This window comes from Gallus gallus, chromosome 12, assembly GCF_016699485.2.
Source record: "Gallus gallus isolate bGalGal1 chromosome 12, bGalGal1.mat.broiler.GRCg7b, whole genome shotgun sequence".
Classification (NCBI taxonomy): Eukaryota; Metazoa; Chordata; class Aves; order Galliformes; family Phasianidae; genus Gallus; species Gallus gallus.
The window spans coordinates 5,667,443-5,685,622 of NC_052543.1; the positions used below are offsets into that span (position 1 = coordinate 5,667,443).

The 18,180-nt window shown below is 37.5% G+C and overlaps 1 protein-coding gene across 15 annotated transcripts in view; it reads right to left on the reverse strand.

Moving 5' to 3' along the window:
- The window catches only part of IQSEC1 (IQ motif and Sec7 domain 1), a 365,521-nt gene that overhangs the window by 233,139 nt on the left and 114,202 nt on the right, over nt 1-18,180 (reverse strand). For all 15 annotated transcript variants that reach the window (XM_046900093.1, XM_046900092.1, XM_040646649.2 and 12 more), the window contains one exon: nt 18,137-18,166. In XM_046900093.1, coding sequence (XP_046756049.1) covers nt 18,137-18,166 — 30 coding nt within the window. The remainder of the gene's footprint in view (nt 1-18,136; nt 18,167-18,180) is intronic.

Sequence of the window (18,180 nt, forward strand, 5' to 3'; positions counted from 1 at the left end):
TATTCTCAATCTCTAATATTTTATGACTGCCAGCATCATCATCATCAGTGATTGTTCACTAGGAACTATTAGATATAATCAGGTATTTACATGGAAACAAGTGCAGATTCAAGTGTTTGGTTAAAAACATTATTTCTGTAAAACGTCCATTGTTTCAGCATTGTTTCATAATTCATCAGAAGGCGCTGAGAGAACACAGTGCGTTATTTGAGCAGGGGCTGTGAGCTGCTGGCTTTCTAAAAATACTCTCAGTTCTATTTATTGAGAACTTGATTCTATTTTTTCTTTGCATAAACCAATTTCACGGCAAGCTGAAGCACAAGCAATCAGCCAGCGTCATAAGTATGCCAACAAATAATACAAAACCTAGAAGCCATATTTCATTCATCTAAGTTGCAGAAATCCTACAACCTTAAATAGGGTAAAAAAAACCTTCATTCAAACAGCATCTCCCCTAGGATAAAGAAATAGCCCCCATTACTCTCCCACTACACCCATCACAAAACTTGCTGAAGTTCTCCTTTGCCATAGTTCATCACGCTCTCGAAGAACATTTCACTGCAAAATGAGATAATGAATGTCAGAAACTAGTTCAAACTCAGAATAAACTTCTAAAGCCACACAACTCTATAGTTTAATGCAACCACTTTCTAGCCTAGGACAAGCATTTTTTCAAGTTGCATTTTGTAAATGTGAACTGGACACTGAGACTGCAGCAGTTCTTGCGGGTATATTAATATAAGAAGGAAAGTCAGTCTTAGTTGCCGTTACATGGATTGACAACACATTGAGATGCAAGTTGACATATTCCTCCCCTACCAAAGGAGATTGTGAAGGCATGGGAAAGATAGAAAGGCAATTTCCACTACTGAAAGCCTAAGTAAATCAGGCAGTTCTAAATCAGAGAACCTGATTGTCTATCAGTAACGCAGGACTTGCATCAGATCTTTGAGACAGGTTCCTAAAACCTTCAAAGCAATAGTAGCACATCGGCTGAATAAGACAGAAGTGTGTGTACTTACACTGTACTCCAGTTTACTTCTCAAATTAAAAATACCTATTGGTGATAAATTATTCTGCAACACCTCAGAAGCATTGCTATGTTTCATAACAAACAATCCAAAGGAACTGCAGTGATGTGGTGATGTACATTCAAAAACTTACAGAGAGCAGTCAGAAGTATTTTTGAAATTCTGAGTCTTAAGGAACAAAAACAATAAAAAAAAATCAAACTAAGAAAAGTTGTTCCCAAAACAAGTCAGATACTGACACGTTGTATCAGTTGGATTTTTCTGTTTTATATAAACCATCAGAAAAATCAGGCCATTTAAATGCAGAGGGAGCAGCCAGCCAAGCAAGATTTTCAGCCTGTATACCCAGATGATATCTTGGAACTAATCACAGAAACAGCAGCATGCTGAAGCTGAAACAGGACAATAACCTTATAATCAGCACAGAACAAGAAGGGTTGGAAGAAAAATACCACAAAAAGCTATTACAGTTATGTAAAACAACAGAGTAGATATCTTAAATGTATTTAACTGTTTTCCCAGCTAAAACCATACACTTTAAGTATTTGTTTCATTTTAAGGTCCTTAAGAAATCACAGGCATTTTCTCCTTTCTACAGGCTTGCACCATGCCCCTTTTGCTTGTCAGGAGAGTGAGGACATCCAGGGTAGCCTGCTGTCTGCAAGCACAGCAATGGCCATCTGAGTAGGGCACTGCAAAGGTGCCCTCCCATTCTTTGGAGATGATTCTTTATGTTCACATCTAACAAATCAAATCAGGAAAAGGAAGGATAGAAAGAATACAACACTTGAAACAAATCCTGGCTTGTTTTTTAACCTCTAAATTGCCTAGAGGATTCTTGAAGAAGTTGTTTACAGGTGAGTTTGAACTAAATGAGTAAGTCACAATGAACGAATTTTTGCTGCGTAGAGCCTCTGGAAAAAAAAAGAACATCCAGTATGAAACTATAAAAAGCAGTGGGAAACTGTACTGTGTTTATCTTGTCACTTGACGTATCAAAATACCCACTTAGCGTCAGCAAAACAGACAAAAGAGTCTACAAAAGCAGAATTTTGCACTATGTTTGGAATTCTTGCCCTTATTTCAATGACAAGTCTGACAAATACAGGAGATTCTTAATTGCATGCTATTTTTCGGTATTTATGAAACTGCAGACCAGCAGCCATGTAGTTAGAAGAAAAGCTTGATCTGTAAGAGTGACTCCAAGTCAGAGGCTAGTAAATATTTGGAGACAGACTGGTTTTATTAGGTAGTAAGACTGTTGGAGGTATTAAACGTCATAAATTCACACTACACAATCCCTGAGCAGACCGTGTCTGGCCAGGACTGTAGAGGGACACACTTCAGGAAGGAATTCCTAAATAGCAACCATATTTTCATCTTTCACATCACATCTGCTTTCATTAACCTTACAAAAGAAATGATTTATTCATTATAAAGATATTAAAATGCATTAAACCTTCTATTATCTCAAGAGATTTGTCATTATTTTGTACAGAAAATGGCACTTAAGAAGTTATTTGAAGTAACTGTCACTTCTTTTTAATTACTGTTTGCGATTGATTGTCTCCTTTATACACACCAGCCTATTCACAGATGTACTGCAGCAACCTCATGATGTTCCAGAAGCAGAAAGCTGTCACAAAGCCAACTGGATCTAGCTACTTGCATTTCCCTGGAATGGTTTTCCTGGCAGCGCTCAAGGATACCAAGCACTCACTGGCTGTACAAACTTTATACACCTTGTATCTGAAAGTCCCACTTTCCATTCGAGGACTTGACCACAGAACCACTCATCTTCAAGTCCAGTGACAAAGGCAGCTAAAAGTCATCCTTGCACACAAACCGTTCTCTTTGGTTGCAACTGGTTGTAGGCACACCTGTAATACTGCACACGTCTGAGATGCTTCCAAATACAAATGTTAATCTATATATGCCCAGCAGATCAGCTATGACTCATTAATAGGTTATCCTCAGTTTAAGTCCTTTGCTCTGCAGCAGCCCGCAAAACATGCATTTCATTTCTGGTTGGTAACTTTCCTATGTCCCATTGCTTTGGAGCAGTGTTTGATTCAATCTTCCTTCTCAAAATAAATACTGGATTTTGGTCCTCCCCTATATTTATAGGGGCTGTACAATGGCACATGAACTGACTTTCCCTGGAAAAGTTTGATCATGAGAAGAATGAACAAGAATTGCAGTGAAGATCTTAGAGCACATAATACAGATGTCTGTATTTCTCTACAGATTTACTTATTTGGCCAAGTCACTTCATTTTCTGTAAAAACTCCACTGATCATCCTAACTCCTCAGTTATTTCCCCACCATGAGGGACAATTCTACTTATTTATCCGAAAGTACTCCAAATTTAAACTAGTAGTGGCGGTCCACTCTCTTATGCTTAGGTTACGTTTATCCTTAATGGAATGGTGAACAGAACAGACTTGGACAAGATCCTGCTGCTCGATGAATAGAAACACTGAACAACCACTTGTGCGAGGCTGCACATGGCAGAATAGCTGGTCTATCTTGCCTTGAATAAAACTATTATTTCAGTATTAAGTTTCCTGAATTCTTTGATAATGATTCAGACACCATTTCACCTCAAGCTATTGGTAAAAACAAAACAAAGAAACAAGTGAAAAACAACAACAGTAAACCTACGGTTGTCTCTTCCAGGCTGAAGGTATTAATTCACGAGCAGAAATCACAGGGATCAAATACAACAATCATCTTTTATCTCATGCTTCAGACATGTTGAGCGCTATTTCCACTGTAGACTATAAAGCCTCGCTACTGCATTCAACTTACTACAGCCTGAAATCCATCTTAGTAAAATAATCACAGTCTTTCAGAAGTAGATACCCTACACTTTCTTCAGTTTCCAAACCTTTTACCTCATTCACAGCAGAAATATTCTACATTCATTTAACATAGGAGTCAAAACAAAAGGCACAGAAATGGAAGTCTAACCAAGGAGCTGTTACGTGAACCTTCCTTCCCACAGCAGTCTCCAAGCACTTAAAACATTTACAAGTCTTTTCAGCTCACTATTCCAGCAATTTCACTGGAAAGGTTACATCTTGTAGTACTGCATAGCATGAAAAGATTTTGTACAAAATATATAGCCCACCACTAGTAATTAGAGAAACAGGAATTTCAATGAAGGCTAAGAGATTATTGTTTCTCAACCTAAATATCCTCACACAGCAAAGCATTTGGTCATTTGGGGTCCTGGTACAGCAGTGGTTGCTTCTGGTACATTCAAGTTCTGCAAGAATAAAACTAGTTGAAATGCAGCTTCAGTAGGTCACAGGTCTCTGTCCAAGAGAGCTAATAGGTTTAGTCCCATGCCTGGCACTTCGTGAGCGTCCAACACCTACTCACTAATGCAGTCTTTGAGCCATTTAAACTCCCCGAACTGGGTCACAGCGCTTGGCTGTTGCTCTACAGTCTCCGCCCAGAGCCTCAGCTTCTACAAGGTGCCAAAAGCCATCTTTACAGATGGATGGAAGAGAAACAGTGATTAACTGAAGAGGCAAAGCTGTGGCAAACATATATGCTGCAGCAGTGGGGTTTAGCCTGTGCACTGCTCCAACAACATCCTGCTTGTCTCATTTAAACAAGCAAGAAAGTTTGCTTTTGTTTGTTCCCAATTAATACATGGTGCATTTGGACTAGCAACACTGCAAGCATGGGGAAATATTTCAGGAATCCTAGTGAAAGATTCCTAGTTAAATCTAGCAAGTTTACTTAAAACTAGTTCATGAAAATTTGGCCTGTGATACTCAGTGTGATAAAGCTTATGTGGCAGATAAGCGTTGCCATCTTATTGTCTGAGATCTCTCAATGCCAAGGTCAACTTTTTCTGCAATTTCACTTTTCTTAGCACTTTAAAAACTTGTACTATTTCACGTTCTAATTAACCCTTCTTTAAAAGTAGAGGTGGCTTTTGTTATTTAAGACGCTAAGGCAACAGAGTGTTACTCCTCTACGTTATGCTTATCTTCTCACTAATATTAGTATGTTGAAGTAACTAGCCTGGATACGTAGTTCTAAATTTGTATTCACTTGGTATGCACACATTGTTCACTTTTTTTTTTGCAGTTAACAATGTTACCTGTTTTGCACAATCAGCTTCTCTGCTAAGGCCCTGGCTGATCACACTGCTGTTAAATTCAATCCCAGCCTGATCATAGGCGCTGTGCAGCACAGTTCCTTACAAGAGTGAAGTCTTAGTGCCCAAACAAATCCTTCAAAAATACTGTTAATAGTTCCCTTTGAGAATTGCCCTACAAGTTCAGAAACAAAAAAGAATTTGGAAAGAATATGGAGTTCCTGTTCCAGTGAAGGTGTGGAACAGCTTGTGTCCCTGCTCCTAACAATGCTTCACCAGCTCTTCGTCCTAGATTTGCACCATCACTCATCTTACCCACCAGTCACAAAGAATACCGACAAGCGTTTACAAATCGTATGGAATTCTACTGCTTTGAATCAATGTTACTTCACTCAGACACCCAATTACCAAAAGCCAGCTATGCATCTTCAAGATACTGTTTTGATAGCAAGAAGTTATCCTAACCATGTACTTAGAGCTGCTTTTTAGTCTTTTTTTTTCCTATTTATCTTATGTCAAGGTGCTGTAAGCCTTTTTGTAATCAATGGCCTAGTTATATAAATCATTCCTGTGATCTCTATAATACACAATAGTTATTCCCAACCTCATTAACATTAGTCCAAGGTCTTTCCTGAGGTTTTTGCAGCAATACAAGTTATTTTTTCTTTCCCTTTTAATGACTTTTATGAATGAACATTTTCTCCCACATAAAACATAGCTGTTAGAAGCATCCTAGGCAGTCAGCTACACCAGCACAAGTGGAACACTGACCACAGGGTTACTTTCATTTTTCCCACTGACTCACAATAAGAACATTTGGAAGGGCTTGCACACACAGCAGCAAGCAACAGGAACAAGGCCAAAATAAAAGCTACTATAACTAAGCCATGCATAAACAGGTACAATATCATTTTGAAGTTAAGTCTAAACCTGGAAATCTTAAATCTTTCCTTTGTAACACATCTTAACATTCCAAACACTCTTGCTTTTATTACTGACTCTAAAGAAAGCAAATCCACACTACGCCATCATTCATAACACCAGATTTAATCTGGATTTGTACCAAGATTTCATTTGCGGATCAGGTAAGAGCACCTAAGGTTTTAGGCTAGAGGAACTGTGTCAGCTCCATCTGCTGCAAATCAGTTGACAAGTAATAGCTACTACTCTCTTTTTTTTTTTTTTTAATTTGGCAAACTCCTGTCTCAATCCCCCCCCCCCCGTATGTTGATTTCATACAGGCCTTCCTGTGCCTTTCTATCTCTCTCGTATTATTAAATTTCCATTGTCTAATAATATTCTACATCCTTTCAAGGAGTAGATACCAGTTCTGCCACTAAACATCCTCCCAACAATCACCTTGAATTATACTCTAATATTAAACTTTTTGTATTGCCTTATTTTAGCTGAGAAATAGAGAATGATCTTTGTCTTCAGAGTGATAATTAAAATGCTCATTACTGAATCGTATTTAAAAGATCTCCATAAAAGCCTTCAACTGGTAATGATTGAGGTTAGATGTGAATGGTGAAAGGTGGATAATCTTAGAGAAATTAAAGATCTATTACTGTGCATCTTTATAGAGTATATATAGAAGCATTTCTATATTTTTATAAATCAGAAAGTTTGTACCTACCAACGCTATCCAAAGTGTTTCTAAGTTTTATTTTGGAGGTGTAAGGGGTTGTTGAAACCACAGTTTCTACGGTCTAATGTAATTTGCAAGTGGGGTCACTTCTAGCAAGAGAAAAATACTTGCTGAGCATGGTCTGAGAGAAATGTCAAAGGGTCATTAGTACTTAAACGTAAGCACATGCATAAGAATACACATGCATTCAAGAACTGACATAAGCAACAGGAGGAAGGTTTGGAGCACCGTGCTGTACCTTTTCACACTGTCTGTAAATCAGCCTGCATTTCCCTAAAATGTAGTTGAGGTTTACTTTTAGCTTCAGCTTTCCTTGCTTAGCATGCACTCATACCACTATTACTACAACAATCTTTCAGGCAAAAAGGAAAGGAAAATTCATTAAGCTCCCACACCTTTTGCCTACAGTTCCAGCAACACAAACACGTGTTAGTATCTACAATGGAGCTAAAACAGGAAATTAAAAGGCTATTTACAAGGTGATTAAGCTCTGTGGATTACCATATACTGAAATGCTTTACCAAAGTATGTATGTAGAAACTCATGTATGTTTTATTGACACAGTACTTAAAAAAAAAGATTCTAGTTTTCTAATCAAGTATTTCAGTAATCTCAGAATTCTGACATTCATTAAAATACTTAAATTATTATATACTTAATGTTACTATAGAACAGGACTGCTTCTCAGAAGCTGTTTTCCATCTGAAGTTCTATACACAAATACATACACTAATTCAAAATACTTTTCTCAATTCAGATTAAATCTTAAATATTTAACACCCAGTTTAACATAGTATATTGCATTGTTCTAGATTGCCTGTGTTAACGGAATGCACTTCCACAAGATCAAAGAAGGATTACATTCTGAAACAGCAGAAACCACATACTGATACAAGAAAGTTCCACTTCATTCAGATTTACTCAAAGATTGTTCAGGAAATTTTGTAGTCACTATCAAACATATCCCAGGAAAGAACAAGGACATAAGCCATGATTATGCAAACCCCCATTAAGCAGTGAAGCAGCACTACAGAGACAGAGATAGATCCCAAGGAACCTGGTTTTATGCTAACAAAACAAGGGTGGCAAGGCACTTGCAAAAGTCTGCCCAGAGAAGTTGTGGATGCCCAGTTCCCAAAGGTGATCAAGGCCAGCTTGGATAGGGCAACCTGGTCTAAAGGAAAGGGTGCCTGCCCATGGCAGGGGGGTTGGAACTAGATGAGCTCTAAGGTACCCTTCAACCCAAATTATTCTATGATGCTATAAAATAGCACCACTTTCTTTTTAGAAGAACCACAACAAGACACGTAAAGGATACCTAGAGGATTTTTTGGAAAGCATTCACTAAGGAAGCTGATTGTTCCTGCTGTATGCAGGGCAGCAGTGCTAATTAATCCACAGATACTTCAGGAATTGCAGCACATTGTAGTGCCACAAAATTACAAATAACATATTAGTTCATACTCACATGAGACCCAGGTCATGAAAGTTGATGACTAATTTACAATAGATTAAGTGCACTATTGAAATAATGATCAACAATCTACCTCACATCATCTTGGTTGAAGCCAGCATATAGCTGTGTATCTGAAAAGCCTATTTTCATTGTGACAAAGGCATGTGTTGGTCAGGTTACTTACAGCAGTGCTTTACAAAACAGTTCATTTCAAAACCAAAGGCAAAAGGAAAAGAATATGAAAAACAGAGCTGACACCTCAGGTGTGCTAAGCTTGCTTTAGTACATTCTGAGCACACATAAAATGACAGTGTACAAGCTGAAAGGCTCATCACTGCAAAGTGGAAATTTTCCTCAATTTATTCATCAGAGCTGAAGGGTTTATTAGAAGGCAAGTGATTTAAATGAACTCATGCTAGATTTTTGATGTTTGTATGAGGACAAAAGGACATTCCCCCCCCAAACTGAGTAATTGTAAGTCATCTTAATTCATACACGTTATTGGTCTGCAGGAGGGAAGCATTTTATTGAGTTCAAAATTCACTTTATTCTACATAATATGTTCTGGTATTTACCAGTCCTAAAGCATTGAAGATCAAATTACCTTCAACTGTGTGATAAACAAAAGCACTTAAATTGTAAGACTGAAGATTTCTAGAGAGCATTCTGTGTGTTGTTATAAATCTTCACAACACAGCTCTTGAATATGACTCATCACATTTGCACCATACACCACACGTTAGAACTGCAGTAAAACCAGGAGCAAGTCGCTTAATGTTTACCTTCAAAATACGGTTTCTCTACTTGTTCTACAAGTGTAACTAGTATTTCATACAGCTCTCAATTTCAGCTCCACTCTCTAGTTCTGCATACAGAGATTGTTTCTTTCATTAAAATTCAGAGGAAAAATCTTTATTCCCCTGATAAAGTTAACTATTATAAATAAATTATAGGGGCATCCCAACTAACGTACTTGATTTAATCAACAAGAAGTTAATGAGACCAAATTGATGGCAGAAATTAGTCAACACTAGTTGGCATTTATTTACAGATATGTTCAGAAGATAAGACTGTGGAATCAATATGGGGTTTCAGCAAGTGAGGTAATCCATTATAGAGACAAGTTAAAGTGCTTTACTTTCTCCTCTTAATCTGAACAGAAGACAGCTAATGATAGAGCAAAGCAAAGAGGCACAGAAGGTTAGAGCTTTCAGTTAATCATTTTTACCAAAGAAGTCACAGAACCTTTGACAGTCTTCACTATGCTTAAAGTACAAAGTATGCATTAAAGAAGTATGCAAGAGAGACTACTTCCTTACTGCTTTCTCTTCATCCAGTAAAGCAAGCTTCATTTCCAAACAAGATAGAAGTGTAAGTATAATTTGAAACTGGTTGATAAATCATTTTTTTTTCTGCCCCATCCCTGGAGGCATTCAAGGCCAGGCTGGATGTGGCTCTGGGCAGCCTGGTCTGGTGGTTGGCGACCCTGCACATAGCAGGGGGTTGAAACTCTATCATCTCTGAGGTCATTTTCAACCCAGGCCATTCTATGATATGATTCTATGATTTTTTCTAAAATACTGCATACACATTCCATAAACAAAATCTTAAAATATTCCAGGTTCAATGTGGCCATGCCTCATTCTTGCACTCCTGCCTACCTGCGACCTTGCTAGTCACAGCAAGCTGAAGATAGACATTAGGACCATACACTGTAGTAATACCATCACAGTACACAGATCTTTAGCTTTTACTTCCATATCCCAGAATCCATGGACATCTATACTCACACTTGGTCATTCACCCAAGTTCACCAGAGTCATGCTTCCAGTTAATCAGTTCACAAGACTGCTTACAAGTGCACACCACATGTGAAACAGATAAAAAGTGACACAGCGGGCACCTCGTTGCTAAGGTGCGTTGCCCTTCTCTGCTATTCTCTTTCCCAAAGGAAGCTCTGCGCTCGGAAGAAATTAGAACAGGGGTATCATTTTCAGTTACAGCTTGTAGTTGTGATAGGAAATGAATTATCCACTGATACTCCGGTTCATTACATTCCAAATTTAAAAAAAAATTCTCCTGCTTCTTCTTTGCTATGCAGCAATGTAAAATTTGTCTACTGCTTTTACTACTAATTCACCTTTTCTGCCCTTCTTTATAAGATGTCTATAGATTTTTTCCCCTTAAGTTTGCTACAGCTCTTAAATTAAAAACTGCAAGAATCTTGATACTGTTTGAAGGATCAGGCCCCCAAAATTAGGTAGTGATATGTTCTCAAGGTCCAATAAAAATAACCTACAGAATCCCCCCCCAAAATTTTCTTACCTATAACAGGTTGAGAAGTATGGCTGACATCCTTAACGTGAATTCAAGTTTAACATGAGGGATGTGTTTCTTTATAGCAAGAGGTGTAAAATAACATCTGAAACTTAACAGCTTTCTTAGCTAGAAAGGAAGGACAACTAGACATTGCACAGTGAGCACTGTGCAGCTAACGCTTCCTGAAATTTAGGAAGTCTCAAAAAAAAAACAACAAGTCTTAACAAGAAAGAAAAGTGAGTCATCTCAAGTCCTAAAATCATGCTACATCACACTCCCATCATTAACATTTGGCTAATTAGAATCCCATTTACTAAATAAAAAAATGTTCTTATCTTGATTCCAAACAATACAAGAATATATTCCAGGAGAAACAGACTTAAAAAAAACAGCTGAAACATTAAAGACAGTAGTTAACTCAACTGGATTTCAAGGTACTTTATACTCCACTACGCTGGGCATAATACAGTGATATAATCCACTATATATACCAAGCTTTTTTTCCTTCTCTCTTCCAGTTAGATCCATGCTTATGCACTGGTTTAATTGTGATAACCTAAAAAGTTCTTTTTATTCTTACAGTGTTGTTAACATGCTCTTCTGTTCTCATCTTTTGAAGGCATAGCTTGCTTGCTTCATCTTCCCTCTACTTACAATTGCACTTAGTAGAAAATGTCTAAAAGCATCACTAAAACAGCTCAGATGATGAACCAGATATCTAAGTCATGCTTACAGCCTAATCCAACAATCATTTTTGAACTACACAGAAGTGCCTAGAACACAGTGGGGGGGGAAAAGAAATCTACACCACTATTTTTCTTGCATACTTTTTCAGTTGAATAGAATTAGTTTAGCCTTAAATACATGTATAAAGCAATGAGATCAGAACAAAAAACTGGAAAAATAACGTGAAAGTTCTATTTGATTTTAAGGTACCCGTAGATTAGAATTCTAACAATAAATATTTAATACATGGATTATTCTGAAGATAGATTATGTGCAAGGAAGCTCAGATTTTATTGGCGGTTCATAGATACAAATCATTAAAAGAACTGTCTCCAGCTGACGTTCCTGTCAGTTTGCACATACACTTTCCAGTAGTTACTGGAGAGTATTCTCAGTGATGAGGACAGAAAAGTATACTGGGTAACCATGTTCAGATTTCACTCCTGCCCTCACAGCATTATCTGAACAACTCTATTATAGAAGACTACTATAAATATATAAGCTAAGCTGACTTCAGGTCATAACCAGTTCTTCTCTGGATCTCCCACAGTTATAACAGATGTGAGGTTCTGGTTGGACTCACTGAGTCAGTTCTTTTCTAAAACAGATGTGGAGCAGGGACATTTTGTACTGAAGAGTACACCACATTCTCTGTTCTTCTGAACAAACGCATACAAAAAGAAGCTAGAAAGCAACATCATTCAGTGGAAGCTGCATAGGAGTATCTGTTCAGCATGACAAAAACACCAGTCAACTTACTGACAGTCCTGCTTGTCCCAGCAAACAGCTAATAGGTGTGGTAAGCTCCACTCAAAATACTGCTCCTATTTGCCTTACCAAGAGTGACAGCGAAGAAACGAACTGAGTAATTACAAGCAGTTCAGCAGGTGCTGCAGAATCAAAATTGTCCAGAGCCTCTGAAGAATATTATGATACACACAGCAAGCCTAAGAAAGTCTATTTCTTTTCTTTATTCTCATATTCTATCCCACAGATTTCAGCCAGTTTTTCATGTGAATTCTAATAGAAAAGAACAAAAGCAACTCAACATTTGCTGTGGAATGGTGAAATCATGAAAGAAATTCAAACTACTTTATCTACACAAAAGATAAATCCTGTGGCATTACAAGCGCTCAACGTACTGAATTAAGTTGTGCACACATGTTGCTCATTAGGCAGGCCTTATCTTACACTGCAACCAGTGGGGACTACTTGAGAACGAGGAACAACTCCTTCAAGAATTGACTATAAAAAGTAGCTGCATTGAATTAATGTGAAACCACTTACAAAGCTTTGTCTTCTCTTCAAGATTGCAAATTTGACAACTGCCAGCCTGTCAAGAGAATTCTATTGAGCACAAACAGCACTTGGAAACTTACATAAATTACAGCTGTCTATTTCCAGTGGAAATAATTCCCGGCAAACTGCTTGCATATGCTAGTTAATCCACCTGGATGGTATCTGAATTTAGCAAGACCTGATTCTACTTTTTGGTACAGAACAGTCTTCTCAATAATTCAGAAATCAAAATACTAATATGATACTGAAATAAAAATTAAACCACAAACATATGCCTACCTATTTACACAATTATTGCCAAGGTAAATCAGTCCTTTTCAAAATTAATTCACATTTGAGCTCCATGCTATCTATTTCTTTGCCAGCTGAGACCAAGGAAATATTTAAGGGAGTTAGGAGGCATCAGAAAAAAAAGAAGTCAGCTTGCTTCAAGTTTTGTTACCCAAATACAATTTGTGCCATGGCCACAATTGCTTAGAATCATTTACACTGCTTGAAGCTTTTGAGTCATCAAGCACTGAGTTCCCTAAAGTTTATTTATTCACTGAAAAACAGTCCATGGAAAAATAAGCTCACAATTTGAAGGACAGAATAATGGACTGTCAGGTTACAAAAGCTCCATTCACACATCTTCCTCCTACTAGCTAATATCATGCAGTCACACAGGTTATTCTTTGAGGGAATAACATGATTTTGTCTGTATCACCTGGGAAGCAGAACACATAACTCACTCCCTTGACTGAACTGTCTCAAGAAAGAATGGCATCCTTTGTTTTTCTTCCAGCAGAGGATAAATAGAAACAATAGAAGACCTATAAAGTAGGGTATATGCTTCTCAATCACATAATGATAACTTTCCAAAATTCAACTACTTAAAGCATCTACTATTTCAGCCAGTAAAAGGTAAAGTATTCTGATTAAGCATCCATAGTTGACTGGCAAGGCTTTGTTTATTTTTATTTTTATTTTTTAAGTATATGGGTCACTGAAAGTAATGTCCCCTGCTTATTTCCGTGGAAACTGCAACAGACAAAAAGCATAACAATACTGTTTGAAAGAGCAAATTCTCAGCTACAAAACAGTATTTTCCAGTGTTGACACCACCATTAGCTCCGCATTTTTGCCAGTGATGAAAAAGATCCTGCATGCCATGGTCATAAAAGTCTGCACCAGCAAAAGGGACACACTGTTCACAGCTGCTATGAAGACATCATTTCTGAAACACACCACTAACCACCTCTCACTGGGCTCACATCCACTGTTTGGTCTCCATAAACATTCAGCAAGTGTCAGTGAGTGTCAATGGGTGCCATATTTTCTGCATGGAGGAATTCAACAACACCCCTCTGCTTCACACACACTTCCATGCCAGACACCATTTTGTGAGACCGCCCTTCTGCTGTCAGCTGTTGCACAAAAACAACATGTAACAAAATATGAGCAGGAAGGTTCAATCTCTTCTGCCATATCACCAGCATCCACCCATTATGACATAAAATAGGAGGCATTACTTTCGGAGCAGCCCCCGTATTAGTAATTCTGCTTATCAAGACAGTGTGGAATTTAGAACACTTACACCAACTGCTGTGATACACACTCGACCTTTTTTGAAAATGAAAAAGTTTTAGAACACCTCAAACTGAGTACTCAAAAAAAAATTAAGGCACTCAGTATTACTGGGAAATCAAAGTCTAGTTGCAGTTGACAATCCATTTTCATAATGTCTTTCCTAAAACTCAAGTGTCTAAAATGCCACTAATGACACTGTGAAGTTATTTTGTTATACTGAATACAATTGCTTGCTCTTGAGCAAACCGCTTCTCTACCTTAAGTGTATTCCACTTTAGGTAAAGTGAACAGAAAAAATTGTGAGCACTTTACTGTTCAAAGTCTCTGATGAAATCAGTGCACCGAGAAGAGCGGGGTAAAATGTGTAACCAGACTTTGGTTTCAGATGCTATTGCACCAGAAATAATGAAATGCTAGGTAACTGATTGCATGAAGCTGTATGACCTACACCTCTCCCAGCCCAGCAGCTTGCAAACATCACATCTCCATTTGGCCATCCATCCTCATGTCAGGAAACTGCTCTCTTCCCTCAGAAAGATGATGGAGAAGACTGACACCAACTTGCAGCCTGCATCACTGAGTTAAATCAAATGTGCACAGAGTAACTTCTAGGTGGTTATGCTGCTTGACACACTAGTAGTTGCCTTCACAGCACATCTTACAGAGACAAGCCTTAACGATGCAATGGGGAAGAGTGAAAAACCCTATTTAATCTCAAACTATAAGCTGATCACCATTAATACAGTTTGTTTGTATTGCAAAGTCACTTTGTATTCTTAAGGCATTCATATTCCATCCAAGTCAAGTACCACCTCACAATACACATTTTATTGTGTTATCAGTTCATTTCAATATAATTTTCACCAGTGGTGAAATGGTGTTTGAAATATATAATTCAGGGGAGTTTTCCTGTTTTTACTCTCACTTACACTACACTTTTTGACAGTGGACCGCATTATTTTTAATTAATTTAATTATACTTTTAAATTCACTTTTTTGTTTTCAGTTCCCCGCACAGTTAAGTAAATTCTGAGAAAGAACTTAGAAAAGCATTTACACGAGAATTAAAAGCTTCCAGGAAAGGTCCATTTAGATTGCAAAGCAATTTGAACTTGAAAATGGATTTCACAAGTCTGACTGCAATTCCCCCAAATTTGTACTTTGCAGGTTATCAGAGAGGGCTGAGTCAGAGTTCATGTAGATGTTACTGAAAATGTGGGGAAGTTGCTCTGCTTCCTGCTGGACTTTCCCTCTCTTTGGCTCAGTTACTGATGTTTTATCCAGGTGTTTAATAGCCATTCCCCCCCCCCACACTACACCCAGCACATACTGAAGCTGATATTCTACAATGCTTTCCCTTGCATTAACCTATTACTTTTTCACTTAATCTAATGTACATCTTTACTCAAATAATAAATTTAGCCTTCTTGCATGATCCTCAACAGATAAAAACAAGTTTTCAGCATTCCTCTCATTTATTTATGCTTTTAAAATAATGCCTCAGACTTGATTCAGCTAAATTATTTAGATGACGTTTTCTCCATAACTTATACTTCAATTGTCGTATATTTTTATACCACCACCACACCTCTAAACAACCTTTGTATGCTTAAGTTACGTGGCTGCACGCAGACCATCACACCTTTTGGCAACAGTCCTACAGCTCCCACTCCAGGCTCCATCACGGCCACCTGCTGTTGTATAGTGTTGTTACTTATAATTTAGCCCATTTTGTACTGCATTTCTCCTTTAAGCAGCACAAAATCAGGATAGAACAAGAGTACATAAAGAAGATAGGCCAAATCCAGTGGTTGGACTGAAAATATATTTTTCACAGCAGCTGAAGAGACAAGTAGAAACACTATTGTACTGAGAACGTCAAGGAGCTGTGAGTAGTAGCTGTACTGAACTCTAATATATTTCATCTCACTTATTTTACTGCTAGAAGAGCAGCGAAGGAATACTGACAGAAACAATTAAATCTCACATCTTTAAATCAAAAGACAAATGGCTACTACACTCTGAGAAGAATGGGAAAGGAATGTGAGTCAGAATACAGGTATTGTTTCTGTGCAGGATTTCCGAGGCTGTCAGAGATGCTTACTGATCTCAAAGCTGTCTTCAGAGCCCCTTTGTGGTCCCTGCTTGAATCCTCTATTCTCATTCTGTTGCCTTGTGTTCACTAAACACGCAAGGTTCATAGTAAGAGAAACATCTTCTAGTTACTACACCTTAAAACACATTTGTCTTCCAAAGTATGATAGATGATGTGTAAATGTAGCATAATCTATCTAATCATACTACTAATTATCAAAATCTCATATAAATGAAAACACATTTTCTACAAAAAGACATAGGAAAAAAGACAGCTAATTTAAAAGGGCCACCACACTGACAATTTCATAGCTCATGTGCACGTGTTCATTACATCTGAGAAGACAGAATTTTCAAAGCAATTTATCAAAGTAATAGATTTAACATAAATACCAAAAATTGAAAATTAAATGGCATTCAACAAAAGGAAGCTAATGAAAGTTTGTTATGGTACAACAATATTATAAGCTGAACATATTTGAAAAGCTCGCACAAAAAATGGATAATTTATTGGTTTTAGTCACAGTGGGGAAGCCAAGGAAAAAAGTCAAACTAATTATCTATTTCTTTTAATTGTTTCAGTATTTCATCTCTAAACACATTGTTTTACTGCATCAACCTTGCCCTAGCATAGCCAGATCCAGTGTTTGTGGAATTTTAGGGCACTTCAAAATATCTTTTATATAAATTTGCATTCTTATGACAAGTTATAAAGCTACTGAAAACAAATCCAGAAAGGCAATAACTTTTGCAGCTGATCAACAGTATGAAATCCTACTGCATCACTCATAGTGGATATTCCATTCCAACGTGAAAAGAGCTGGGTATTCCAAAGTCAGTCCCTCAGGTCTGGAGTCAGCTTACCCTCACTCAAGTCCATGAGCAACCTGAGCTGAACCCAAGGTTTCCAAGTGACAGGTAAATCACATTTGGCTTCAGACGTGTGGCCTGACAACCCCAGCTGCTTACCACAGGCTGGGAAGGTGGGGAAAAGACAAAGCCCCCCAGAAGATATGCTTCTTTCCTTGGCAATCTTAATACTTCTCTTTATAACTCAGAGGCATGACTCTCTGGTAAAGAGATCCAGTAGAATTAACAAGTTCAATGATCCTGACAATACTGAAAGTTTTAAAGGAAGGGAGAAAGAGGGATCTAATTAACTGTAATGATCTAATACATCCAAGGCTTTCAGATTCACGTACATGGGTTTGTAACTTTAGTTATTTGTAGGGCACAGCCCAAAGTTCCACAAGTTTGACTAAAACAGCTACTTTTCTTCAAAATGTACTTTAGAAATAACATTTGAAAAATACTAACTGAATAAGTTAAAGTGATAGTTACATTAAATTCTCTAAATTATCTGAATCTTCCAAGTGCACAGTGAGTATCGTAGCAATGAGTCAATGAAGATTCTCTGCCAGGTAAGGAAATGAAGACTGCCAAGAAAGCCAGAACACCAGAACAAGTACGTGCCCTTTCACTAGTACAGACGTCACACCAACAAATGACAGCTACAGCACTCCTTTGTTAACACAAGTGAGCATTTAGTATGGTTGGTTTTTTTTTTTTTTTTTCCATTTTAAATGCTGTAAATCGACTATAAACAATATTTTGCAGTTACCAAAATTAAGACGCAAGTCTAAATTAAGCCATATTGTAAGTAAAAGCATTCAGGAATATCATATTATCCATTACTGCATTCATCCAATATAGAAGTTCCTTTATTCAAATACAAATGGCAGGCTAGGTAGAACTAATAATCAAACAAAAAACTTCTACATCTGTTTCCATTCTACACTTAAAATCGTGCTTTTAAATAAAGTATTTTCTTAGAAAAGCTAATGCAACATGACTGAAAGAGGGGGATGTGCACATACCTGACGCTTCTTGAACTGTCACCTTCGGACCTGAAAAAAAGATA